Source organism: Carex rostrata, chromosome 34 (genome assembly GCF_964058835.1).
Source record: "Carex rostrata chromosome 34, lpCarRost1.2, whole genome shotgun sequence".
NCBI lineage: Eukaryota > Viridiplantae > Streptophyta > Magnoliopsida > Poales > Cyperaceae > Carex > Carex rostrata.
Window position 1 is genome coordinate 2,746,675 of NC_135951.1, and position 27,937 is coordinate 2,774,611.

At 33.9% G+C, this 27,937-nt stretch overlaps 1 protein-coding gene, 1 long non-coding RNA gene and 2 pseudogenes across 2 annotated transcripts in view; 1 reads left to right on the forward strand and 3 right to left on the reverse strand.

The window, feature by feature from the left end:
- Window positions 1-743: 743 nt before the first annotated feature.
- Window positions 744-27,807, reverse strand: LOC144549102 (L-type lectin-domain containing receptor kinase SIT2-like). Its single transcript, XM_078297843.1, has 3 exons — window positions 27,697-27,807; window positions 8,322-8,406; window positions 744-2,835 (listed from the first exon to the last, which is right to left on the reverse strand). The coding sequence occupies exons 1-3, from the start codon at window positions 27,733-27,735 to the stop codon at window positions 983-985; spliced, it is 1,977 nt and encodes a 658-aa protein (XP_078153969.1). The 5' UTR covers window positions 27,736-27,807; the 3' UTR covers window positions 744-982.
- Window positions 8,342-27,937, forward strand: part of LOC144549112 (uncharacterized) — a 58,565-nt gene continuing 38,969 nt past the window's right edge. The window contains exons 1-2 of the long non-coding RNA XR_013509577.1: window positions 8,342-8,431; window positions 27,719-27,808. This is a non-coding gene — a long non-coding RNA (uncharacterized LOC144549112). The remainder of the gene's footprint in view (window positions 8,432-27,718; window positions 27,809-27,937) is intronic.
- LOC144549100 (L-type lectin-domain containing receptor kinase SIT2 pseudogene) lies at window positions 12,102-14,120 on the reverse strand (annotated as a pseudogene).
- Window positions 19,607-21,753, reverse strand: LOC144549099 (L-type lectin-domain containing receptor kinase SIT2 pseudogene; annotated as a pseudogene).

Genomic DNA, 27,937 nt, shown 5'->3' on the forward strand with positions numbered 1-27,937 from the left:
AACATCTATTTTATATATAACTAATATTTAAACCTTTTGGATCGATGGTGCCATCTATATTGTACTAGCTACTCGCAACCTAGCTATATATTTACAATCATCAATTTATATAGCAACCAAAAATCAAATAATTAAATAGAAAAGAGAATATGTAATTTGACTACATGAGTACAAATACTACAAGACTACATGAAGGCCTTATTCAATACTACAAGACTACATGAAGGCCTTATTCAATACTACAAGACTACATGAATACCCAATTCATCAAATCAGTAATTTGACTGACAAATGCAACCTTTGCATGCCTTCTCGAGTATCTCCCATGCCTCCTTTGATCTTGTCGCACCTGCAATTTTCACCAAACCAGATTCATCAACTGCTTAAAAAATGAGATATAGTGCGGTTTTATCTCTTTATAGCCGACTTCAACTACTTCCCACGCATCTTGTGCACTGAGCAAGGCCTTCATCCCTATATAGTTGTTCTTTGTAAGATGCGGCAACAAAGCTTGTCCCAAAGATTTCACTGCAGAGCTTTCCATGGTTCTAATAACAATTTGTAATTAGTATTTGATATAAACTTAATATATTTAATAGTGAAAAAAAGAACACTTTCTGACATAAATTTAATTTCTAATATAAATATTGTCTTACTCTCTTACATTGAAAAGACTCTTTACATAATATATAGACCCAAATAAATTTCTACACACTCTACTACCACTAAATGACATTTGATCCTCTCATAAAACTCCTTTATTTCCTAGATAAGTTTTTTCATCTCTGAAGACATCCTAGAAGACTACAACATGACTTCTAGATAATACCAACATTAAGGAATACATTCATAACAATTCCATAGAGTTCCAATATTAATTATTACATTAGATTAATAATTATGTTTACAATTTCCAACAATAACATCTGATTACACAATATTATCAGATAAATAAAAATTAGAAAACACGGAGTCTGTTCTATCATCTACCACCAGATAAACCAGAGAAAGATGTCGTTGTAGAGGGATGTGACATAACATAAGAATCAAATCCTTCATTCTGAAACATTGTAAGCGTGCTAAAATTCATATATATTTCAGTTAAGTCTGGTAGGGGTACATCACCTTCCAAATATTGCACAGCTTGTCGCATGCTCGGCCTGGCACTAGGTAGTGGATGTGAGCAAATCAAACCTAGTTTTAGCACCATATCTAGCTCCTCAATTGTATAACATTCGCCTAGTCTCGGATCCACAATATCCGCTAATGACCCGAATCTCCAGTTTTGTAACACCCAATTGACTAGAATCATTCGCTGCCCTTGCGCACCAAGGTGCACTGGTCTCTTACTGCAAACAACCTCTAATAGGAATGCACCAAAGGCAAACACATCAGTAAGAGGTGTTGCCTTACCAGTTCTCGCAAGCTCTGGGGCAATATAACCCATTGTACCTACCACATGGGTGGTTTGAGGGTCGATACCACGATCATATAATCTTGCAAGGCCGAAGTCACCTAATCTAGCATTTAAATCACTGTCTAATAAAACATTGCTTGCCTTAATGTCTCGGTGGATGACGACTTGCTCCCAATCCTCATGGAGGTATAAAAGACCTGATGCTACTCCTTTGATAATTTTGAATCGTTGGATCCAATTAAGGGTCGGCTTTTCATGACCATACAAATACTTGTCAAGACTCCCATTCGGCATGTAATCATATAGCAAAAGGAGCTCCCCTTTACTCCGGCAATAACCCAGTAATTGAACAAGATTTCTATGCCGGAGCCGGCCAATACTCACAACCTCTGAAATAAATTCCCTGATACCTTGGTTGGATTCGTGTGTGAATCGCTTGACTGCAACTTCCAATTTGGAGACGGGTAAAACCCCCCTGTAAACCCTACCAAATCCACCAATTCCAAGCAACTCTTTTTCCTCAAACCCATTGGTTGCTCGGTACAAATCTTTGTATGAGAAGCGATGTGGACCAAAATCAACTTCCCAATCTTCAATCACTTCTCTGTACTTAAACTGCTTCTTCACATATCGGAAAATGAAAGTGACTAAAATAAGAATAAAGGCTGCTGAAGCAACAGGTATCACTATGTGTAAGATTTTTGATCGGCCTTTGGGGGCTGTACGTGGGAGCTTTGGTAAGTTTGATAGGTCAATGGATGGTGCTGGTCCATTTAGTTTGAAGCTCCATCCAAGGATATAATGAGAGCTAGCCATAGGGCCAGTGGAAGAAGAAAAACCAACGTACATAAAATCGTTCAAAACTGTTGAGAGATTGAATTTATAAGAGAGTAGAGGTTTTTTTGGCTTAGACTTTCTAATGGGAGATAAGGTAACAGTAATTTGTGTCTCTTGGCTCTCGTATTCAACCCATGCTTGAATTGCTTTACGACTGGTAAGGCTCAAATTTTGAAAAGCTCCTGAATCGTCGGCATAATAGGCAGCAGAAGCAGATTGGCTTGACTTCAAACTATTTATATCAATGCCAACATGGTTATTATTTATATCGTATTCAGGGTTATGTACAGTGTCAAGCTCAACAGAAAAAATATGATTGGTGGGATTGCCATTGTTTTGATAATTGAAGAGGCCCAAGTATTGTCCTTGCATGGCGGCAGAGAGATTCTTTGAGGGTGAGATGAAGAAGGCCATCCCATCGCTGCTGAGGTCAAGGTCCTTGGAAATAATTGCAAATACAAATGCGGTTGAGAAGGAAGAGGTGGTCCTGCCGAAGCAAATTGAAGAGGGGTAGAAGGCATGACCATTTATTTCAGCCGTGTCGTTTGTTAACCTCAAAAGGCCATTCGTCTCGATGTAAGCTTTACCGTCCAGGGTTAAATTTGCACCAGCAAATCCATTGAATGTAAATTCTAGTTCTTGGCTGAATGAGAACGTGATTTTTAAGAGGAGGAGAAAAGCCAAAGCAAAGTTTTTAATCATGAGCATGGCTAAAGAAACAAATTATTTCTTTGACAGGAAGTTGTTTTGGATTTGAGAATATAAAGTGACCAGATATTATTTATTCATGTGAGGATATAAGGCACCAAGCCAAAGAGCCGTCTCATAACTAGCATTAGAGTGATTTTATAAAGATAATTCGGGATACAAAGATATTCAACAGATATTAATTATATAGGGTTAGAGCTAGCTAGCTAGGTCCTATATATATATACATATGGAACGTAACTCTCTGCCTATGTTATATATTTACCCGGCATTAGTAATATTATAAAGATAATTCGAGATACAAAGATATTCAACAAACAGATATTAATTATATAGGGTTAGAGTAGAATATATGGGACGTAACTACTCTAACAGATATTAATTAGCTAGGGTTAGAGATACAAACAGATATTAATTAGCTAGCTAGGTCCTACATATATATTTATTACCCGGCATTAGAGTGATTTTATATAGATAGAGATGATAGGATAATAGGATTAGATACAATTTAAAGATATTCGACAAACAGATATTATATAGAGTTAGAGCTTGCTAGGTCCTATGGAACGTAACTCTCTGCTTTAATTGTACTTGCCTACGGGCTTTAATAAAATATATAGTTTCAATAAAAATTTAGTTACTTATCTTTACAAAAAGATTATTATATTTAGAGTAGATCCAGATGTCTTTAAGCTTGCCAAATTAATACTTGAAAATATTAAATTTAAAGTCTGTTGCGTTGATTTTGAACGATGAAATTCAACTCGTTGAAACCAATTTATTTTATTAGTGATACATTTTTTTTTGTAAAATTTATAAATTTTAAATTAATTTAGTATAAAGTCAAGCTATCAAGAAATATTTTCATACAATCATCAGACATATATTTAGATAAAATGTATAAATGTTAAAAAAATCTACTTAAATATTAAAGAAAATAATTATTTGCACAAACTTCAACTAAATATAACTGTTTAATATTAAAAATTTGCAGTCACATACTTCTTTTTCTATAAATATGTTAAAAAAAATAATTTATTATAAAAGATAAATTTCTAAGTATTTATTAATTACTTTTTAAAATAATATATTTGTAAAAAGAACCTGATTATTTGAAAAATATTTTATTTTATCCATTTGAAATCACACAGTCCGAAGTTGGGGAGCACAAATCTGCTACCTAACACGAATAGTAGCAGATGCGGGCATTGCTCTATATATTTTTAGATTCCATTTTGTCTCTTTTTGTTTTTTATAAATTCTTTTGTAACCCAATTGTATGCCTGGCCCATAGCCATATGAAAGTTTTCAAAGCCCAAGGTCCAGCTCAATTAATTAATGGACAGGGAGACTTAATTAATTAATAATATTCCTGCAAAATGGCATATGTGTTTGTACTAATTATTCTCCTCACATGTCCAATGGGCACACTTTCACGAGCTTTGACAATTTTTTATCTTTCTATGCCAGAATACTCTGGGATTAAGGGTGTCAATAGGTACGATATGGGTCGGATGAAGGCATTTTCATACCCGTATCCGCTATGATTACGAAAAAAAATCTTTACCCTTATTCGTCTTTTCGAATATGGTACGGATCGGGTAAACAAATAAAAAAGTATCATTGACATTTTAATTTGTGCTTTTGATAAAATATTTTTCAAAATAATAAAAGAAAATAATAATAATGAATACAACTAATTTGTATTATGAAAATTTAATAAAATACAAAATTTTATTGTATCATATGTATCATCTTCATACAAATATATATTGGGTAAGGCTAAGGTGCTATGGGTTGCATAGAGACCTACGGTGCTACGGCTCAATATTCGAGTTTTTAAAATTCAAATGGTCGATCCGAACCGTTCATCTTGTTCTCCATATTAATATGTGTTTGGAGACCAAATTTTACATTTGTTAGAAATTTTTTAATATTTTTTAGATAGGTAGAAAATCAGTTGATCTAAAAAATTCTGCACCATTCAGATATTTGATTTTCTACCTACCTAAAAAAATAGTAAAAACTTTCCAAAAAATGTAAAATTTGGTCTCCAAACACATATTAATATGGAGAACAAGATGAACGGTTCGGATTGACCGTTTGGATTTTGAAAACTCGAATATTGAGCCATAGCACCGTAAGTCGCTATGCAACCGATAGCACCTTAGCCTTACCCATATATATTTATAGATATAATTTTATTTTTTTAAATAATCTTATATGAAAACGGGTAAGACAACGGAAAAAATTGTTACCCTACCCGTACCCGATAAGCTAACGAAAAAGAAATCTTACCCGATATTAAGTAAATCCTATATAATTATATGTATTTACCAAAACTCCATTTATTTGATTTGGACACTCCAACCGACGTGACAAATACTAGTCTCAAAGAAATCATCTAAGTTTGAGTTGGAGTAGGTCCAATGAACTCCAATACTGTACGATCCGCTTCATTATCCGTCTACATTTGCTTCAATTTTCGAGTCCATCAGACCAAAAGTAAATCCTATGTCTATTTGACCTACCCCACTGTCGTAATGATCTCATGTTTACCTGAGCGAGTCTGAGAGGTTGCCAAATGATCGATGAGCTTCCTAGCTAACTTCACCCGGTTGTGTTATACTAGGTACAAACTAGCACCTCCAGCTCCTTAATTATATCCTCTTCCACTTCCTCAATAAGCTTTGGCATAATTTTTAAAAGGGACCCAATTCTTCAAATCAGTAATTTGACTGACAAATGCAACCTTTGTATGCCTTCTCGAGTATCTCCCATGCCTCCTGTGATCTTGTCCCACTTGCAATTTTCTCAAAATCAAATTCATCAACTGCTTGAAAAATGAGATAAAGTGTGATTTTATCTCTAATACGGGTTTCTTCAATTGTTTTGCCGTATGATGGGCCATTGCTGCCGGCTCTTTATAGCCGACTTCAACTACTTCCCACACATCTTGTAAACTGAGCAAGGCCTAGCTTCATTTGTATACCCCAATTATCATAGTCGTTCTTTGTAAGATGCGGCAAGAAAGCTTGTCCCAACGATTTCACTACGGAGCTTTCCATGGTTCTAATAACAATTTGTAATTAGTATTTGACATAAACTTAATATATTTAATAATGGAAAACATAACACTTTCTGACAGAAAATTAACTTCTAATATAAATATTCTCTTACTCTCTTACATTGAAAAGACTCTTTACATAATATATAGACCCAAATAAATTTCTACACACTCTACTACCACTAAATAACATTTAATCCTCTCATAAAATTCCTTTATTTCCTAGATACGTTTTTTCATCTCTCAAGACATCCTAGAAGACTACAGCATGACCTCTAGATAATACCAACATTAAGGAATACATTCATAACAATTCCAGAGAGTTCCAATATTAATTATTACATCTGACTAATAATTATGTTTACAATTTCCAACAATAACATATGATTACACAATATTATCAGATAATTAAAAATTAGAAAACACAGAGTCTGTTCTATCATCTACCACCAGATAAACCAGAGAAAGATGTCCTGGTAGAGGGATGTGACATAACATAAGAATCAAATCCTTCACTCTGAAACATTGTAAGCGTGCTAAAATTCATATATATTTCAGTTAAATCTGGTAGGGGTACATCACCTTCCAAATATTGCACAGCTTGTCGCATGCTCGGCCTGGCACTAGGTAGTGGATGTGAGCAAATCAAACCTAGTTTTAGCACCATATCTAACTCCACAACTGTATAACATTCTCCTAATCTTGGATCCACAATATCCGCTAATGATCCGAATCTCCAGTTTTGTAACACCCAATTGACTAGAATCTTTCGCTCCCCTTGCGCACCAAGGTGCACTGGTCTCTTACTGCAAACAACCTCTAACAGGAATGCACCAAAGGCAAACACATCAGTAAGAGGTGTTGCCTTACCAGTTCTCGCAAGCTCTGGGGCAATATAACCCATTGTACCTACCACATGGGTGGTTTGAGGGTTGATACCACGATCATATAATCTTGCAAGGCCGAAGTCACCTAATCAAGCGTTTAAATCAATGTCTAATAAAACATTGCTTCCCTTAATGTCTCGGTGGATGACGACTTGCTCCCAATCCTCATGGAGGTATAAAAGACCTGATGCTACTCCTTTGATAATTTTGAATCGTTGGATCCAATTAAGGGTTGGCTTTTCATGACCATACAAATACTTGTCAAGACTCCCATTTGGCATGTAATCATATACCAAAAGGAGCTCCCCTTTACTCCGGCAATAACCCAGTAATTGAACAAGATTTCTATGACGGAGCCGGCCAATACTCACAACCTCTGCAATAAATTCCCTGATACCTTGGTTGGATTCGTGTGTGAATCGCTTGACTGCAACTTCCAATTTGGACACAGGTAAAACCCCCCTGTAAACCCTCCCAAATCCACCAATTCCAAGCAACTCTTTTTCCTCAAACCCATTGGTTGCTTGGTACAAATCTTTGTATGAGAAGCGATGTGGACCAAAATCAACTTCCCAATCTTCAATCACTTCTCTGTACGTAAAGTGTTTCTTCACATAGCGGAAAATGAAAGTGACTAAAATAAGAATAAAGGCTGCTGAAGCAACAGGTATCACTATGTGTAAGACTTTTGATCGGCCTTTGGGGGTTGTACGTGGGAGGTTTGGTAACTTTGATAGGTCAATGGATGGTGCTGGTCCATTTAGTTTGAAGCTCCATCCAAGGATATAATGAGAGCTAACCATAGGGCCAGTGGAAGAAGAAAAACCAATGTACATAGAATCGTTCAAAACTGTTGAGAGATTGAATTTATAAGAGAGTAGAGGTTTTCTTGGCTTAGACTTTCCAATGGGAGATAGGGCAACAGTAATTTGTGTCTCTTGGCTCTTGTATTCAACCCATACTTGCATCGCTTCACCACTAAAAAGGCTCAAATTTTGAAAAGCACCTGAATCATCAACATAATAGCCGGCAGAATCTGATTGGTCTGACTTCAAACTATTTATATCAATGCCAACATGGTTATCATTTGTATCGTTGAACTCAGGGTTATTAACAGTGTCAAGCTCAACGGCAAAAGTATGGTTGGTGGGATTGCCGTTGGTTTCATTGAAGAGGCCCAAGTATTGTCCTGGCAAGGCGCTGGAGAGATTCTTCGAGGGTGAGATGAAGAAGGCCATCCCATCGCTGCTGAGGCCAAGGTCCTTCGAAATAATTGCAAATACAAATGTGGTGGAAAAGGAAGGGGTGGGCCTACCGAAGCGAATTGAAGAGGGGTAGAAGGAATGACCTTTTACTTCAGCCCTGTCGTTTGTTAATTTCAAAAGGCCATTCGACTCGATGTAACCTTCACCGTCCAGGGTTAAATTTGCACCAGCGAATCCATTGAATGTAAATTCCACTTCTTGGCTGAATGAGAATGTGATTTTTAAGAGGAGGAGAAAAACCAAAGCAAAGGTTTTAATCATGAGCATGGCTAAAGAAACAAATTATTTCTTTGACAGGAAGTTGTTTTGGATTCGAGAGAGTATAAAGTGACCAGATATTATTTATTCATGTGAGGAGATAAGGCACCAAGCAGAAGAGCCGTCTCAGAACTAGCATTACAGTGATTTTATATAGATAATTCGAGATGCAAAGATATTCTTTTGAAGGACGAGATGCAAAGATATTCAACAAACAGATATTAATTATATAGGATTAGGTCCTACATACATATATATATATATATATATATGGAAAGATTAAATTCAAAGTCTGTTGCATTGATTTTCAACGATGAAATTCAACTCGTTGAAACCAATTTATTTTATTAGTGATACATTTATATGTAAAATTTATAAATTTTAAATTAATTTAATATAAAGTCAAGCTATCAAGAAATATATTCATACAATCAACAGATAGATATTTAGAAATATAACAAGTATAAATGTTAAAAAAACTACTCAAGTATTAAAAATAATAATTATTTGCACACACTGTTTAATATTAAAAATATGCAGTCACATACTTGTTTTTCTATAAAAATGTTAAAAACAAAGTAATTTATTATAAAAGATAAATTTCTATGTATTTATTAATTAGTTTTTTAAAATAATATATTTGTAAAAAGAACCTGACCATTTGAAAACAAATTTTAATCGGGTAAGACTAATGATAAACGAGTACAGATACATGTATAATTCTGAAATAGTTCAACTTATATAAAATATAACTTGAAGATTTTTTGAAAAAATATTTACGAATGTCAAGAAAGATTTTTTTTTATCCATTTTAGATCACACGGTCCGAAGTTGAGGAGCACAAGGCGGCTACCTAACACGAATAGCAGCGTAGCAGATGCGGGCATTGCTCTAGGATTAGATATATATTTAGATTCCATTTTATCTCTTTTTGGTTTTTTATTATTCTTTTGTAACCCAATTGTATGCCTAACCCATAGCCATAGGCAAGTTTTCAAAGTCCATGTTTGAACTAATTAATTAATGGACAGGGAGACTTAATTAATTAATAATATTCCTGCAAAATGGCACATGTGTTTGTACTAATTATTCTCCTCTCACATGTCCAATGGCCACACTTTCACGAGTTGACAATTTTTTATCTTTCTATCCAGCACACTCTGGGATCACCTATTACCTAGCAATTGCTTAGCTATTGCCTAGAATGAAGAATGAAGCTCAATCGGGTGCCCTTCGGTGGCACAGCCAATTAAGTATATATGTGACTGTTGCTACTTTTCCGTTGAATTGTTCAATTTTGTTTGTTTTTTAATATTCATTAATTGTCATATATCTCCCCAGCTGCTCGATCGGATACCTTAATTAGCGAGTCTGAGAGGTTGCCAAATGATCGATGATCTGTCTAGCTAACTTCACCCGGTTGTGTTATACTAGGTACAAACTATAGCACCTCCAGCTCCTTAATTATATCCTCTTCCACTTCCTCAATAAGCTTTGCCATAATTTTTAAAAGGGACCATGCATGTCAGGTTCAATTTAACCCAGTCATTAAACAATTATATATTAGTGTAAAATAAAGTGGTAAAAATAAATGGGAAACTAACACATTAAAATTAACTTATAAATTATATTTTTTACCGCTTCACTTTATAAGAAATAAATAATTTTTTTTGTATAAGTTTGACATGTAAGCATATTTCTCGCGAAGTAAATTGATTTTAACAATTTGATTATGTTATTTGAAGTCAGTTTAATAGATTTATGAGATAAAACTCACAAAAGAGCTTGGTGAGGAATTCACATCCTCTAAATTAACTCAAATTGTGAGTTAAGATCTGATCCGTTCGACTTAAATATGTATTAATGTTAAAAGACCCCATGCATTATAGACGTGAATCAGATTGCACAAATTTTAATTACAATGCCAAAAAAAAAAAACTCAAACAATACGTTAATGCAGATGATATGGTTAAAAGACTCCGCACGTTATAGACGTGAACCAGATTACGCAAATTTTAATTATATGGCCAAAAAAATTAACTCAAACAATGCATTACTGCAGAGGAAATGGATTCCTTGGTGAGTGCTTTCTCCTCTACAGTACACCCTAATTGTACTTGACAGGGCATCCTCTGAGATATCTCAATTTTTTGCAAGACCAATGCGTCTGGTGCCTATTCGGTAATAGTGCGGGCCAGTATTATTTTTGCTTTGCGATTCGTGCAGAACATAATTGAACGGTTGTCATCTTCCATAAAAACACGCAAAAGTTGAGATATCACAGAGGATGCGAATTCGCCGTGGCAAAATGATGAAGTTTTCCCATTAATTTACGAAAGATTTCCCTTCCTTTCCTTTAATGATCGACTTCACTGGTTTTTAGGCTTCAGCAGTTCCGCTTCCTTCGCACCATTCCGTCCCCTCCCTCCCCCCTCCTACTGAAGGCTCTGGATAGTGGTACTCAGTAATCCAGTACAATATGGCAAACTGATACAATTTTCTCAAAATATAACATCTATTTTATATAAAACTAACATTTAAACCTTTTGGATCGATGGTGCCATCTATATTGGACAAGCTAGCTACTCGCAACCTAGCTATATATTTACAATCATCAATGTATATAGCAACAAAAAATCAAATAATTAAATAGAAAAAAAAAATGTAATTTGACTACATGAGTACAAATACTACAAGACTACATGAAGGCCTTATTCAATACAGATCAGTACCCAATTCTTCAAATCAGTAATTTGACTGACAAATGCAACCTTTGTATGCCTTCTCGAGTATCTCCCATGCCTCCTGTGATCTTGTCCCACTTGCAATTTTCTCAAAATCAGATTCATCAACTGCTTGAAAAATGAGATAAAGTGTGATTTTATCTCTAATACGGGTTTCTTCAATTGGTTTGCCGTATGATTGGCCATTGCCGCTGGCTCTTTATAGCCGACTTCAACTACTTCCCACACATCTTGTGCACTGAGCAAGGCCTTCATTTGTATACCCCAATTATAGTAGTTGTTCTTTGTAAGATGCGGCAACAAAGCTTGTCCCAACGATTTCACTGTGGAGCTTTCCATGGTTCTAATAACAATTTGTAATTAGTATTTGATATAAACTTCATATATTTAATAGTGGAAAAAAGAATACTTCCTGACAGTAATTTAACTTCTAATATAAATATTCTCTTACTCTCTTACATTGAAAAGACTATTTACATAATATATAGACCCAAATAAATTTCTACACAATCTACTATCACTAAATAACATTTGATCCTCTCATAAAACTCCTCTATTTCCTAGATACGTTTTTTCATATCTCAAGACATCCTAGAAGACTACAACATGACATCTATATAATACCAACATTAAGTAATACATTCATAACAATTCCAGAGAGTTCCAATAATAATTATTACATGTGACTAATAATTATGTTACAATTTCCAACAATAACATATGATTACATAATATTATTAGATAAATAAGAATTAGAAAACATAGAGAGTCTGTTCTATCATCTACCACCAGTCCAGAGAGTTCCAATAATAATTATTACATGTGACTAATAATTATGTTACAATTTCCAACAATAACATATGATTACATAATATTATTAGATAAATAAGAATTAGAAAACATAGAGAGTCTGTCCTATCATCTACCACCAGATAAACCAGAGGAAGATATCGTTGTAGAGGGATGTGACATTACATAAGAATCAAATCCTTCATTCCGAAACATTGTAAGCGTGCTAAAATTCATATATATTTCAGTTAAATCTGGTAGGGGTGCATCACCTTCCAAATATTGCACAGCTTGTCGCATGCTCGGCCTGGCACTAGGTAGTGGATGTGAGCAAATCAAACCTAGTTTTAGCACCATATCTAGCTCCTCAACTGTATAACATTCGCCTAATCTCGGATCCACAATATCCGCTAATGATCCGAATCTCCAGTTTTGTAACACCCAATTGACTAGAATCTTTCGCTCCCCTTGCACACCAAGGTGCACTGGTCTCTTGCTGCAAACAACCTCTAACAGGAATGCACCAAAGGCAAACACATCAGTAAGATGTGTTGCCTTACCAGTTCTCGCAAGCTCTGGGGCAATATAACCCATTGTACCTACCACAAGGGTTGTTTGAGGGTCGATACCACGATCATATAATCTTGCAAGGCCGAAGTCACCTAATCTAGCATTTAAATCACTGTCTAATAAAACATTGCTTGCCTTAATATCTCGGTGGATGACGACTTGCTCCCAATCCTCATGGAGGTATAAAAGACCTGATGCTACTCCTTTGATAATTTTGAATCGTTGGATCCAATTAAGGGTCGGCTTTTCATGACCATACAAATACTTGTCAAGACTCCCATTTGGCATGTAATCATATACCAAAAGGAGCTCCCCTTTACTCCGGCAATAACCCAGTAATTGAACAAGGTTTCTATGCTGGAGCCGGCCAATACTCACAACCTCTGAAATAAATTCCTTGATACCTTGGTGGGATTCGTGTGTGAATCGCTTGACTGCAACTTCCAATTTGGACACGGGTAAAACGCCCCTGTAAACCCTCCCAAATCCACCAATTCCAAGCAACTCTTTTTCCTTAAACCCATTGGTAGCTCGGTACAAATCTTTGTATGAGAAGCGATGTGGACCAAAATCAACTTCCCAATCTTCAATCACTTCTCTGTACTTAAACTGCTTCTTCACATAGCGGAAAAAGAAAGTGACTAAAATAAGAATAAAGGCTGCTGAAGCAACAGGTATCACTATGTGTAAGACTTTTGATCGGCCTTTGGGGGTTGTACGTGGGAGGTTTGGTAACTTTGATAGGTCAATGGATGGTGCTGTTCCATTTAGTTTGAAACTCCATCCAAGAATGTAATGAGAGCTCTTCAAATAGCCCGTGGAAGAAGAAATACCAACATACATAGAATCGTTCAAAACTGTTGAGAGATTGAATTTATAAGAGAGTAGAGATTTTCTTGGCTTAGAATTTCCAATGGGTGATAAGGAAATAATAATTTGTGTCTCTTGGCTCTCGTATTCAACCCATACTTGCATCGCTTTACCACTGGTAAGGCTTAAATTTTGAAAAGCACCTGAATTGTCGGCATAATAGCCAGCAGAAGTGGATTCGCTTGATTTCAAACTATTTATATCAATGCCAACGTGGTTATCATTTATATCGTTGAACGGTGGGTTTTCAAAAGTGTCAAGTTCAACGGCAAAAATATGATTGGTGGGATTGCCAATGTTTTGATCATTGAGGAGGCCCAAGTATTCTCTTGGCCATGCGGCAGAGAGATTCTTAGTGGGGGAGATGAAGAAGGCAATCCCATCGCTACTGAGTTTAGAATTCGTCGAAATAATTGCGAATACAAAAGTGGTCGAGAAGGATGAGGTGGTCCTACCGAAACGAATTGAAGAGGGGTGGAAGGCATGACCGTTCACTTGAAATGTGTCATTTGTTAACCTCAAAAGTCCATTCGACTCAACATAAGCTACACCATCTAGGGTTAGATTTGCACCGGTGAATCCATTGAATGTAAATTCCACTTCTTGGCTGACGGAGAATGTGATTTTTAAGAGGAGGAAAAAAGCCAAAGCGAAGTTTTTAATCATGAGCATGGCTAAAGAAACAAACTTGTTGTGGATTTGAGGATATAAAGTTTTTAATCAGAAGCTTCTAGTACTTGTACAATTCAGCGTACATAAAGTCGTAACAATTGACAAATAGAGCCGTCTCAGAATTGATTGGGGGACAAATTTCGGATAAGTACTTGTTCTTGTGTAAATATTAATATTGACACTAAGATATGCATATGACTAAACTTTATAATTTTCTTGAAATTCGTAACATTGAGTATGTTCATTCGCTCAATTAAAATTCGACTTAGGAGTAAGGTTAGAGATAACAAATGGACAAAAACATATTATCTTTGCTTTTAAGTTTCAAATATTGAGTGATATTATGATACTTTATAATGTGCAGATCGGTTAGTGCTGTCAATCCATATTTCTTCTTTTAAGCTTCAAAACAGTTAATATGATCTCCATGTGAAAATGTACTTAGAGATCAAATTTTATATTTTTTATATTTTTTTTGTTATTTTGACAGATAAAAAATTACAACTTTGGTATGGTTTATATATAGATCAGGCAATATTTTACCTATCTAAAAATATAGTAAAATGATTTTAAAAAAGAGGAGGACTTAAATGCTCACGTGATGTGCACCTTTATCTCCGATTTCAAAGTACAAACAGACGATCCGAACTGCTCACGTGATATGCACATTAAAATGTGCTTGATGACCAAATTTTATATTTTTAGGAATTTTAAATAGATATAAAATCACTATTTATGATGGTACAAAATTTTCTAAAAAATAGTGATTTTGTACCTACCTTAAAAAATAGTAAAAAAATTACAAAAAATATAAATTTGATCTCCAAGCACGTTTTAATGTGGATGTCACATTTAGAGGTTCGGATCTTCTATTTGGACTTTGAAATTGGAGAAACATTTGAGATATGGTTGAAGCATGAAAACAATGAGGAATTTGAGTCGTCTTTAGAAAATATAAAATTTGGTCTCCAATTATATTTTTATATGAAAAATATATGTTAAGAGATTGTATCGATTATTTGAAATTTGAAAATAAAGATATAATACAGATTGACCAATATACATAGTACAAATATTGTAGCCTCACTCACCAGTTATAAATTAAAGAAATTTCCGAATGTAGTTCTAATTAAAGTGGGTCCAAAAATCAAGATAAACATATACGAACAAAAAAAATAAAATAAAAGGTTATGTAAGATCAATCAAAGTAGTTCAAAAGTCAAAAGAGGCGACAGAAAATTCCAAATGCTAATTTTTTTTTTCCTAAGGTCGCTTTCTAGTACACGCAATTAATTTGACTTTAAGACTAAAGAGACGATTAAAGAGGTCCATGTGACGTGAACGCTCTAACCTCCTCAACTTGATTTCTTTTGTACTGTTGTCACTGAGGGAAGGACACACCAAAAAATTCAATAGGCCAGCTGTATGTTCTTACACGATCCACAGTCATTATATCCTATGCATTAACTCAAAAAAGAATCTTTTGAGATAATGGATCTGGACTGTCCAATTCGCTTTAAAATTTGCCCTTCCACTATTGCACCTCTATTTTTTTTCTTACTTCCCCTTCCACTTACGCAATGAAATGTAACAAGCAATTTGCCGACCCAATATTTCTCATAATCTTAGGACTACTTTGCTTGGTAGGTTAACAAATGTTGAATCCAAAGTTTGATGAACCATTGCCAGTAGTTTTGCAGATGGAACCGCCGACATTTCAGAAGCGGGAAAAAATCATTTTTTTATCTCTTTGTACGTCTTCATGTATTGATCAAATGATAAAATGGATTATGAGGAGTTTATCAAACTTGAAGAACCTTATAATAAAAGTCTATTCTAAATATTACTACTACTATCATGCTTGCAAAAAGAGCTGAAACTAGCTACTGCACTAACTGAAGAAATCTAACTACTTCCATAATTGTTGTTGGTTGTAATTCGTTATGGTACTGCACTCTCATCGACAGTGGAGGTCAGTATCTGGACGGTTGATATATGACATGTTACAATGATTGATACAAAGTTTGCACTCTGCAGGTGAAGTGCAGCATTTTGGGTTCCTCCGTCTGAAAAATCACCCTCTTTCAAAGTTTGTGATGAAGTCCTTCAGTTATAATGAGACTAAGTTTCAATGTATAATCATTAATTGTATGTATGGTAGACTGAAGAATTATCTCAAGACGATCCTTTCCTAGAAAGCAATTGTAAATGTATTTTGTTTATAATTTAGAGTTCTCTCTTTATTACATATATATGAGTTTTTAAATTGGCCTTATTTTGTGATGGTTGAGGTCAAGGCGTGAAGCCTACTTTATATTTTGTATGTTGTAAAACATGTGTAAAAACTAAAAATTGAACAATGTAATTAAACAACGGGAAAATTTCTCCTGTACCCATCTAAAATTTTGAAATAGCCAATTTACCCATCAAAACACCATAATATCTAATATCCCCATACAAATTTAACATTCTTTCTTCTATCCCCTTTTATTTATTTTACTTTTTATTTAATTATTTAAAAAATTAAATTAACCATTATGCCCTTTCCGTTTGAATGGAGATGTCCAGTATTGTTCTTCTTTCTAATTGACTTCTTCTTCATACACTACCTTCTAAATTAGTTTCCTCATATTCTACCGATATCTCCTAATTGCAAATCGACAGAAGCGATCTCAGTGCATCCCCTCCTTTGCCGACACCCTCATCTTGCGCACCAAATCCATCTCTCCCTAACACTTACACCTTCCCAGTAGTGGGACATTCTTTGTTGCTCTACTTTTCTTAATTTTTAATTTTATATGAATCAAAAGTAATTTTCAAATACTACAGTAAAAAGTTTCCTAGCAATATTATCAAAAGGTCCTTAGACTAGATTGTTTCTTACTCCAGCTTCAATTTAGTCTGAGACATATCATCGATCATCCTTTATGGAGTTAAAAAAAAAATAAGATGAAAATCCAACCAAAAGTACCTAGAGTATAATGGAAGGGCCAGAGACTAAATTCGATTTATATACCCGCTATAATCTTATTCCAATGAAACTAGTAGTAACCCAAAACAAAATGCAGAGATTCATCGTCATGTCTTGCTTGATAGCAGAATCAAAGAACTTCAGCACATTTCTGGTGACCGGTATGACATCACCAGCAACTTACCAGGTGCTTGGTGTATTAGATGTACATATATTAATTTGTCTTGTGAAATTGATATTTAACTCAAACATAATTAGAATTATGAAATTTTCAGGGGGATGGTGCTTCAAAATCCTCAATAATACCTAATTTGAATTATGGAATTTTACCCATCAAGGGCGATGTCAGGATTGGTAGTTCAAGGTTCTACACGAAGGATACAAGTATACAATAAGGTGGATAAGTGAAAGAGGGTGCCAGTGAAGCCAATCACGCCTTCTTGGAGACCTACTAGTTGTTTGCAACAATATGAACTGTACTGGTACTGTCGGTACCAAAACTGGTACAAGAACGAAGCCGTACCAGTTTGCACCTATGATACCCAAGGAGATAAAATGCCGACTGGCACAAACTCTAGGGCCACTAATGAACAAGCGAAAAATCACTCAGCTGCTGAGGATAACATTTGTTTCGACTCTATTTGTTTTTTCTGTTTTGGTACTATGGTTTTCTTAATGTCTTCTTTTTAACTCTACTACTCAAATGTTTTGAGTACTGTTTTCCTTTTTCTTTTCTTTATAACTCGTTTAGTGAAAACAAATGTGAGCCTGACTCACAATTTTTCTCAAAAAAAATTTGAAATTGATATTGATAAATAACTTGTTCCTGTTTTGTTTAGTTACATGTATTGTTTCGTCAAAATCATATTTTCTAGCACATGAAGGAAATTATGATAGACGGAGGAAATATTACACAGCAAGATGAAGCGTCTTTAATTATTTTTGTTCTTCAATTTACCTATAAATTCAATCCAGTTTGAACATTAATGGACATGTCCACTTAAATCAGAGGGGCATAATGGTCAATTTAATTTTTAAAATAATTAAATAAAAAGTAAAATAAATAAAAGGGAATAGAAGAAAAAATGTTAAATTTATATGGGGATATTGGATATTATGGTGTTTTGATGGGTAAATTGGCTATTTCAAAATTTTAGATGGGCATAGGGGAAATTTTCCCTTAAACAAATATATACTTACCTTCCTCTATCGGTTTAGTAATTGCAACCAATAAAACAAGCTACATATCTAGTGCTTCCGCCATGTCTTTAATTTTCACATCATCCCATGTTTAATTAAATAAACTTCTCCCATTTTCTTCTAAAGAAAAAAAAAATCGCTCCGTTCTCTGCTAGGGTTAGTAGCCTTTTTTCACTTTCGTTGTCTTTGATTATTTTATTCTATCGGTTTGGAGAAATATTCCACTAGAAGAACCGATATCAAATAAGAAGTTCAATTATTCTATCGGTTATTGTGTTGTAATCGATATTCTTGTCTTTTCAACTTCTATGTTATTAATTATCGCATCCTCCCCCAAATCCAATCAAATAAATTTCTCTTTTCTCTCTATTAATTTATTTCTCTCCTCTCACTTCTCCCTTCACTCATCTCTCTCATAGGGTTTAGGGACAATCAGTTCAACAATCTCTCAATGACTTTTTATGTAGGTATGATTCGAAGAATATATAGCGGGCCAAGACAAAGCATGATAGGCTCAAAACAAATGATTTCTCTTTGAGAGGGAGCATTTGGAGTCCATTATTGTCCAATAATCCCATGGACTGACCCAGCATAGACCAGGAGGGGCAGCCGCCCTCCCCTGGATTTCGAGTATTAGTGGTGATTTATCGATACTGATGGACTTTGCCCCCCCCCCCCCCCCCCCCCCCCCCGTAAATTTTTTTGCCCCTGTCTGAGTGTTTGATTTGTAATTCGGGTTAAATTTAGTATTAAAATCAAAATAAATTTCTTGAATTATGATTCATAATTAGAATTTTAAGTTAAAACATTAGAAATGACAAGTTATAGAATTGGAAAATATAAGTCAAAGCATTGTTTTTTTATCGAGTACCCAATTAGTTAATTGGTTTAAATCCAATAAGTTATTTAAACCCGATTCGATATTTTTTTGCCCCCCCTGTTGAAATGTTGGCTCCACCCGTGAATAATCCCTCTTCTTATTTAAATATGTATTTTTCGTATAAGCTAATATATAAGTCAAATCATAAAAACCAAAATTAAATTGCAAGCTCCAAACAAATAACATAAAAACTTGCATAGAAAAAATATTGCTAATTAGAATATGCTCGTCCCAATAGTAGTGCTACTGTACAAACTAATAAAAATATGAGCAATGCATCTATAGATTATATTTTTACCAGAACTGGGTAATCGGGAATCATCAAATCTAAACTTGGCAAACTGATACAATTTTCTAAAAATATAACATCTATTTTACCAGAATTTGGAGAGAGGAATCATAACCTTACCGAAAAGGAAACCAAGAGATATAACATATGATTACACAATATTGTCAACAAGAACAACAAACCCTTTAGTCCCAAACAAGCTGGGTTAGGCTAGAAATAAAACTGAACCGGAGTCATTCCAGAATATTATCAGACAAATAAAAATTAGGAAACAATAAAAACTTCTTTAAAGATTCTATTCTATCATCTACCACCAGATAAACCAGAGAAATATGTCATTGTAGAGGGATGTGACATAACATAGGAATCGAATCCTTCATTCTGAAGCATTACAAGCATGCTAAAGTTCATATCTATTGCCGATAAGTCTGGTAGGGGTGCATCGCCTTCCAAATATTGCACAGCTTGTCGCATGCTCGGTCTGACACTAGGTAGTGGATGTGAGCAAAGCAAACCTAGTTTTAGCACCATATTTACCTCCTCTACGTTATAATATTGGCCTAATCTCGGATCCACAATACCGGCGAACGATCCAAATTTCCAGTGTTCTAACACCAGATCGACTAGAATCATTCCCTCCCCTTGTGCACCGGGGTGTAATGGTCCCTTACTGCAAACAACCTCTAGCAGGAATACACCAAAGGCAAACACATCAGTAAGAGGTGTTGCCTTGCCAGTTCTCGCAAGCTCTGGGGCAATATAACCCATTGTTCCTGCCACATGGGTGGTTTGAGGGTCGGTATCACGATCGTATAGTTTTGCAAGCCCAAAATCACCTAATCTACCATTTAAATCACAGTCTAATAAGACATTGCTTGCCTTAACGTCTCGGTGAATAACGACTTGCTCCCAATCCTCATGGAGGTATAAAAGACCTGATGCTACTCCTTTGATAATTTTGAATCGTTGGATCCAATTAAGGGTCGGCTTTTCTTCATCATACAAATACTTGTCAAGACTCCCATTTGGCATGTAATCGTACACCAAAAGGAGCTCCCCTTTCGTCCGACAATAACCCAACAATTGAACAAGGTTTCTATGCCGGAGCCGGCCAATACTCACAACCTCTGCAATAAATTGCTTAATACCTTGGTTCGATTCGGGTGAGACTCGCTTGATTGCTACTTCCAAGTTGGACACAGGTAAAATACCCTTGTAAACCCTCCCAAATCCACCACTTCCAAGCAACTCTTTTTCCTTAAACCCATTGGTTGCTCGGTACAAATCTTTGTATGAGAAGCGATGCGGACCAAACTCAACTTCCCAATCTTCAATCACTTCTGCATACTTAAACTGCCTCTTCAAATAGAGGAAAAGGAAAGCAACTAAAATAAGAATAAAGGCCACTATAGCGAAAGCTATCGCTATGTAAAAGACTTTTGATTGACCTTTGGAGGTTGTACTTGGGAGCTTTGGTAACTTCAATAGGTCAATGGATGGTGCGCTTCCATTTAGTTTGAAGCTCCATCCAAGAATGTAATGAGTGCTAGACAAAGCACCAATGGAAGAAGAAAAACCAACGTACATGGAATCGTTCAAAATTGTTGAGAGATTGAATTTATAAGAGAGTAGAGATTTTATTGGCTTAGACTTTCCAATGGGAGATAAGGCAACAGTAATTTGGGTCTCTTGGCTCTCGTATTCAACCCATACTTGCATCGCTTCACCACTAAAAAGGCTCAAATTTTGGAAAGCACCTGAATCATCAGCATAATAGCCGGCAGAAACCGATTGGTTTGACTTCAAACTATTTATATCAATGCCAACATGGTTATCATTTATATCATTTAAGTCAGGGTTATTAACAGTATCAAGCTCAATGGCAAAAATATGATTGGTGGCATTGCCGTTGTTTTGATCATTGAGCAGGCCCAAGTATTGTCTTGGCCAGGCGGCAGATAGATTCTTTGAGGGGGAGATGAAGAAGGCAATCCCATCGCCCTTGAGGTCAAGGTCCTCCGTGGTAATTGCGAAAACAAATGTGGTTGAGAAGGAATAGGTGGTCCTGCCGAAGCGAATTGGGGAAGGATGAAATGCATGACCGGACTTCTGTTGAACTGTTTCGTTAGTTAACTTCAGAAGTCCATTCGACTCGATGTAAGCTATACCATCTAGGGTTATATTTGCACCGGAGAATCCATTGAATGTAAATTCTACTTCTTGGCTAGTTGAGAATGTGATTTTTAAGAGGAGGAGAAAAGCCAAAGCAAAGTTTTTAAACATGAGCATGGCTAATTAAGAAAAACAAATTATTTGCTTTGAAGAAGAGAAGCTCACTTCAGCGTATTGCTTTTGCCAGAAAGTTGTTATAGATTTGAGAATATAAAGTGTGACATATAAGGCACCAAGCAGAAGCGTCTACTTGTGTACTTGTACAATTCAAACGTACATTAAGTCGTAACTAAACATTGATCACCAATTTCTGGGGGACAACTTTCTGGTTAAGTACTTGTTATGGTTAAGTACTTGTTCTCGTGTATATATGAATAAGCTTTATAACTTGCTTGAGATTCGTAATATTGAGTATGTTCTCACTAGTACAAAAACGCAAAATATACACGGCATATTATACACATTTGCTCAATATTTCCATTACATCCGTGTCGAAATCAAGAAAACATTGTTACGAAAAATTTCTCCAAAAATGTGGTCGAATTATACACGGTTTAATTGCTTACAACCATGCATATATAAATGTGCTCCCACATTCATACAAAGGTTTTTAATAAAAAACGTATACAATTTGACCAAATTCTACACTGTTTTTATTAAATACCGTCTATGAATGTTGGAGAGCATTTTCGTAATTTTTGGAGTACAATTTGACCAAATTCTACCCGGTTTTACTGTATATACCGTCGTGATGAATAAATACTAAAATTTTTCACGTCAATGATTTGTACCTCCTGTTATAATGCATCTCTCTCTATTTTTTCTAAGTCATTTCTAAAGCATTTCTTCCCTATAGGCTGTACATAACCCTTCTCTAAGTCAAGTAAATCAAAATAGGCGAGGCTAGGGCGAGAGATAGAGCAAGAGATGCGACATCTTGACTGAAAAGATGATTTCCGATGACAAAACTCAAACGGCCATAAAACAACAGTCGAGTGTCCTATTTCAGTATTCAACCACTTTTTGGAATGCTCGCAAGGAGATCTACAGCTTTCACCCCGAACAATGTAATTGAAGTTTATGATTCAGTTTTTTCTTTCTAATTTTCAGTTTTTTTTTTGTTATTTACCATATTTTTATTAGGAATTGTTCATGTAAATGCATTAAGTCCCAAATCTAAGATTTTTGGTTATATTTTCATGTTATTCAATTTTTGTTCATGTAATATGTGGTGTAATTGTAATTGTTGTTTATATTGGTAAATGTAATATTTTTTGTATGGTATGTGTTGTGTTTATCTTTATAGTTTATTGAAATTTGGTTTAGTGTTCTTGGTATATAGATCTAGGGTGGGTTTAATTTGAATTCACAATTAGGGTTTCATTTGATTTTTTAAAAAAAAATTTAATTATACAAGGTTTTACTTTAAAAGCCATGTATGATGTGTTTTGACAAAAATAATCAGCAAAAAAATGTGAATTTTATAGGGTTTCTTTTTTAATCAAAACCCTATAGAATTAGTGTTTTTGTACATGGTTCGAAAATCATATAAAATTTAACAATCCTATTGTACATGACTCTCATAGACATAGTTGAGAAACCATGTATGACGCCATTTTCTTACCGTTGTTAGTAGTGTTTCCAATACCAGTGACTTTCAAGTAAGGTTAGAAATCACAAATGGACACCGAAAACATTGCAACGTTAAACATTCAACTCTGCAAGAGCGCACTAGTGAGATTATGATACTTTATTATATGCAGTTAATCTCAATTGCTAAAGGTTTCTGCCTTCAAGTTTCAAACAGTTAATCTCAATTGCTTAATGCGACCTCCATACAAAATTTACTTGAAGACCAAATTTCACATTTTATTTTTGAATATTTTACGATAGGTAGAAAATTACTACTTTTGCATGGTTCACAATCTTTAGAAATAGTAAAATGATGTTAGAAAATATTAAATTTTGTTTCTAAATATATTTTTATATGAAAATTATATATATTAAGAGATTGTATAGACTATTTGGAATTTGAAAACGAAAATATAATACAGACTGACCTATATATATATATATATATATATATATATATATATAGATAGTACAAAGTAATTAATATTGTACTCTCGATCACTAATTATAAATTAAATAAATTTCCAAATGCTAATTCTTTGAAGTTGCAAAAATCAAGATAAAAATATATTAACTAAAATTAAATTAAAAGGTTATATACAAACAATAAAAGTAGTTCAAAAGTCAAAATTGGAGGCGATGGAAAGACAAAATAGGCGATAAATTTCAAATGCTAATTTTTTGGCTAAGGTCGCTTTTTAGAACAAGTCATCCTGACGTGCATGAACGCTTTAACCTCTTCAACTTGGTGGACTTCACAGTATCAACTGCCTGAAGTGATTCCAGATTTATCAGTACATATTTTCTTGCACAGATGTCTGTTACATGATTATGTGGAAAGGACGCACAAAACATGCTACAAAAATGAAACAGTATCTGTGAGAGTAAATGTATTTTTTACCAATAGTATCGTTGCTGATACTCATGTCGGTAATACTCATGTTGATAATTCTTGTAATGATGATTTCAATGGCATGTAGGATGTGGGCGAATATTTATTATACATCATTATAACAAAAATCAGAAACCTAATTGATTGTTTACTTTTTTTAAAAAATCATCTCTACCGAAAATCATTTTTGGTACTCACTTTTGGATTCCGAATTTTAATTTGGCTATGCATTTTTCTGAACCCCAGTTCTGTCCAAGTCCCTCTACTGGCCACAAAAAATCAAATGAGGAAAAACCAAAAATGAAATTCCGTAGGGTATTTTTTTTCCAAAATTTATTTTCGATCCTCACACACTCTAATCCACCCACCAAGTTTAAATTGAATTTAAAATTTATTTTCGATCCCCACACTATCTCTCCTCCCACCGAATTTAAATTTTGATATAAAATTTCAAAGAAGTCTTTTTTTTAATTACAGTGCAATCATGTTAAACAAATATTTATATAAAAGAGGAGAGAATCAAAGACGAGAGAAAGCTCATTCAATATTTTATTAATTACAGTTGGACCAAATTAAAGAAAATCGATTTTTTTAAAATAACAAACCATTGAACCATCATCAAATATTTCATTAATTAGAGTGGGATCAGATCAAAGAGGAGAGATTAATTATAGAGGGACCAGATCAAAAAGGAAAGAGAAAGCTCGTACTTTAAACCATCATCAAACTTTGTAAGGGAACTAATGAAATTTTTCATTAATGGCCAATCATTGGGTAAGATTATGATGATTTAATATATGCCGATCAGTTCTGCAATGGATCATATCTCTTCTTTAAGTTTCGAATAGTTAATCTGAATTGCTTAATAAGATCTCCATGTAAAATTTGCTTAAAGAACAAGTTTTATATTCTTTTTATAATTCTTTTTACAATATATTAAATTGGTAGAATATTACTACTTTCGCATTGTTCATAATCTTTAGGTCCAGTAATTTTTTACTTATCAGAAAGAAATAGTAAAATAATGTTAAAAAATATAAATTTTTGGGGTATATTTATCTGGAGGTCACTAAACTTTATTCTTTGTCACGAATTGGTCACACAAGTTTGATTTGTCTCTCTATATCCACTGAACTTTTAATTTGTCCCAATCGAGTTACTCTATAATTTTTTCATTCAAAAAATTAAATAAATATAATTTTTACCATTAGTGTTTTCGACGGAATGAGCTTATTTCGTTAATATTTTGGATGGAAAAGTTATAAAGTGACTTAATTGGGATAAATGAAAAGTCCAGTAGCCACCAAAAGACAAATCAAACTTGAGTAACCAATTTGTGAGAAATGACAATGTTTAGTGACCTCCAGAGAAATTTAACCAAATTTTGTCTCAAATATATTTTTATATGAAAAATTATATATGTTAATATATTATATATGGACTATTTGAAATTCAAAACACGAAGATATAATAAAGACTGAACTAAATATATAGTAAAAAGTAATATTGTAGCCCCGCTCACCAATATAAATTAAAGAAATTCCCAAATTAATCTAATTATTTTAAGTTGCAAAAATCAAAATCAAAATCAAAATATCTAAACAAAAACAAAAATAAATTGTTAAATACAAACAATCAAAGTAGTTCAAAAGTCAAAAGAGGCGACAAAAATTTCCAAATGTGGTTGGAAAGATATATATGCTAATTTGTTTTTGTAACGTCGCTTTCTAGTACATCCAAAAATATTATATCTTTACTTTTATAAAATTAACTCAAACAATACGTTAATGCAGATGATATGGTTAAAATTTCCAAATGTGGTTGGAAACATATATATGCTAATTTGTTTTTGTAACGTCGCTTTCTAGTACATCCAAAAATATTATATCTTTACTTTTATAAAATTAACTCAAACAATACGTTACTTTTATATATATATATATATATATATATATATATATATACATATGGAAAGATTAAATTCAAAGGCTGTTGCGTTGATTTTCAACGATGAAATTCAACTCGTTGAAACCAATTTATTTTATTAGTGATACATTTTTATATAAAATTTATAAATTTTAAATTAATTTAGTATAAAGCTAGTCTTGCTGTCAAGAAATATATTCATACAATCTTCAGACATATATTTAGAAATATAAAAAGTGTAAATGTTAAAAAAACTACTCAAGTATTAAAAATAATAATTATTTGCACAAACTTTTACTAAATATAACTGTTTAATATTAAAAATATGCAGTCACATACTTGTATATTAAAAATATAACTGTTTATTATAAAAGATAATTTTCTAAGTATTTATTAATTAGTTTTCTAAAATAATATATTTGTAAAAAGAACCTGACCATTTGAAAACAAATTTTAATCGGGTAAGACTAATGGTAAACGAGTACAGATACATGTATAATTCTGAAATAGTTCAACATATATAAAATTTTGGAGAAAAATATAACTTGAAGATTTTTTGAAAAAATATTTACGAATGTCAAGAAAGATTTTTTTTTATCCATTTTAGATCACACGGTCCGAAGTTGAGGAGCACAAGGCGGCTACCTAACACGAATAGCAGCGTAGCAGATGCGGGCATTGCTCTAGGATTAGATATATATTTAGATTCCATTTTATCTCTTTTTGGTTTTTTATTATTCTTTTGTAACCCAATTGTATGGGATAGGCAAGTTTTCAAAGTCATATCCCCCATGTGTTTGAACTAATTATTCTCCTTTCACATGTCCAATGGGCACACTTGCACAAGTTGACAATTTTTTATCTTTCTATGCCAGCACACTCTGGGATCACCCATTACTTCCTCAATAAGCTTTGGTATAATTTTTAAAAGGGGCCATGCATGTCAGGTTAAATTATCCCAGTCATTAAACAATTATATATTACAATTATATATTAGTGTAAAATAAAGTGGTAAAAATAAATGGAAAACTAACACATTAAAATTAACTTATAAATTATATTTTTTACCTCTTCACTTTATAAGAAATAAATAATTTTTTTTGTAGAAGTTTGACATGTAAACATAATACTCGCGAAGTAAATTGATTTTAACAATTTGATTTTGTTATTTGAAGTTAATTTAATAGATTTATGAGATAAAACTCGCAAAAGAGGAATTCACATCCTATAAATTAACTCAAATTGTGAGTTAAGATCTGATCAGTCCGACATAAATATGTATTAATGTTAAAACACCCTGTGTATTATATACGTGAATCAGATTGCGCAAATTTTAATTACATGGCCGAAAAAATTAACTCAAACAATACGTTAATGCAGATGATATGGTTAAAAGACCCCGCGCGTTATAGAGTGAACCAGATTACACAAATTTTAATTATATGGCCGAAAAGGTATAATTGCAAATACAAATGTGGTTGAGAAGGAAGAGGTGGTCCTGCCGAAGCGAATTGAAGAGGGGTAGAAGGCACGACCATATACTTCAGCCGTGTCGTTTGTTAACCTCAAAACGCCATTCGACTCGATGTAAGCTTCACCGTCCAGGGTTAAATTTGGGCCAGCGAATCCATTCAATGTGATTTTTAAGAGGAGGAGAAAAGCCAAAGCAAAGTTTTTAATCATGAGCATGGCTAAAGAAACAAATTATTTGCTTAGAAGATGAGAAGCTCAGTTCGGCGTATTTCTCAATTTGCCAGCAAGAGTGCGGATTTGAGAATTATTTGATGTGGATTTGATAATATAAAGTGAGCGGATAAGGCACAAAGCAGAAGCGTCTACTTGAACAATTGACCAATCTTAGAGTCGTCTCAAACTGGGGGACAAATTTGTG